The sequence below is a fragment of the Plasmodium gaboni genome (assembly GCF_001602025.1).
Source record: "Plasmodium gaboni strain SY75 chromosome Unknown, whole genome shotgun sequence".
Classification (NCBI taxonomy): domain Eukaryota; phylum Apicomplexa; class Aconoidasida; order Haemosporida; family Plasmodiidae; genus Plasmodium; species Plasmodium gaboni.
This window is the reverse complement of record NW_017385371.1, coordinates 1-1532: the sequence shown is the minus strand read 5'-3', so window position 1 is coordinate 1532 and position 1532 is coordinate 1. Positions and strand designations below refer to the sequence as shown.

At 15.9% G+C, this 1532-nt stretch overlaps 1 protein-coding gene across 1 annotated transcript; it reads left to right on the top strand.

The window, feature by feature from the left end:
• Window positions 1-132: 132 nt before the first annotated feature.
• PGSY75_0019700 (hypothetical protein) lies at window positions 133-699 on the top strand (the record flags this gene model as incomplete). Its single annotated transcript, XM_018783341.1, has 2 exons — window positions 133-436; window positions 557-699. 2 exons carry the CDS (start codon window positions 133-135, stop codon window positions 697-699), a joined length of 447 nt encoding a protein of 148 aa, XP_018638882.1.
• Window positions 700-1532: the final 833 nt, after the last annotated feature.

Sequence of the window (1532 nt, the reverse complement as noted above, 5' to 3'; positions counted from 1 at the left end):
TTTTTATTTAAAATAAATTATATATTTTAAATATAAATATAACTGGAGAATAATATATATATATATATATATATATATATATATTTATTTATTTATTTATTTATATTTTATTTATGTGTGTAATTTTTGACAATGGGCAAAATTGACCATCTAGCCAAAAACACTGTTAACGAATTTGTAAGGAATGGAAATCATAATGTGTCTAATGTTTATAATAAAAAATTAATATATATTAGTAAACCTACACATGGAAGTTTTATTTATTGGAATATAAGAAATTTTATATCATTATTTAAAAAGAAAACAAAACGTTGTGCTAGATATTTAGATTTAAATCATGACTTTTCACGAGCTGCTTTAGTTGGGGTGCCCAAAACAAATTTCGATCCAAAAAATAATATTTTCTATATACAAATGGACAATGAAGAGTGGGCAGGTATTAATAAAAAAAAAAAAATATATATATATATTGAAATATTTATTTATATTATATATTTATATATTACTTATTTATTTATATATATATATATTTTTTTTTTTTATTTCCTCATGATAGGTATAGGAAGTAAAATGATGTTAAATATTTCGATGAACATTTTGTTTTATTTACATATATCCTTTTGGATGTATTTCATATATTATAGAATGTTAGTAAATAATAAATTCAGTGTATTTAGTAAATGGCAAAACAAGGAATAATTTTTTTGAAACATAATATTTATATAAATCTACAGTCATACCACACAATAATTAGCGTCACAAATTCATTTATATAATGTATATTATTTTTTAATTTTTTTCCTTTTTTTTTTTCACTCTTTTTCTTTTTTTGTTTACAAAATTAATGTTACATAGTAACCTTATAATTAAATAGACACATATATATATATATATATAATAGCCAGCTTAATATGATAAATTATATTTATAAGATCTCTATCAAAAGATCATGAGATATTATTTTATTTTTTTAGAAAATCTTTTTATTTTTAAATTAGAAGATATTAAAAAAAAATTGAAATAGTTTTAATCATAAAATATGAATAATGGCGAAAAAAAAAAAAAAAAAAAAAAAAAAAAAAAAAAATAAATAAATAAATATCTGTTTCTATTTTTTTCATTTTTTTTCTTTTTCATATTTTTTGTTTGTTTATTTATTTTTTCAAGAAACAAATATATTAATTTTATATATATATAATGAATAAACTATTATTGCATTATACATATATATATATATATATATATATTACATTCTATGGAATGTAAAGAATATAAAAAAAAAGCTATTAAAAAAAAAAAAAAAATCAAAAAAAAATATGGATATATATATATATATATAAATAATATTACATTATACAAAATATGTACATATAATTAATACAAAAAAGTAAGAATGTTAATGTAACTATACATACATATATAAAAATAAATAAATAAATATATAAACATATATATATATATATATATATATATTGAAAACAACTGCATTATTAAAACTAAAACTTAAAATTAGAGGCGTGAAAAAAAAAAAA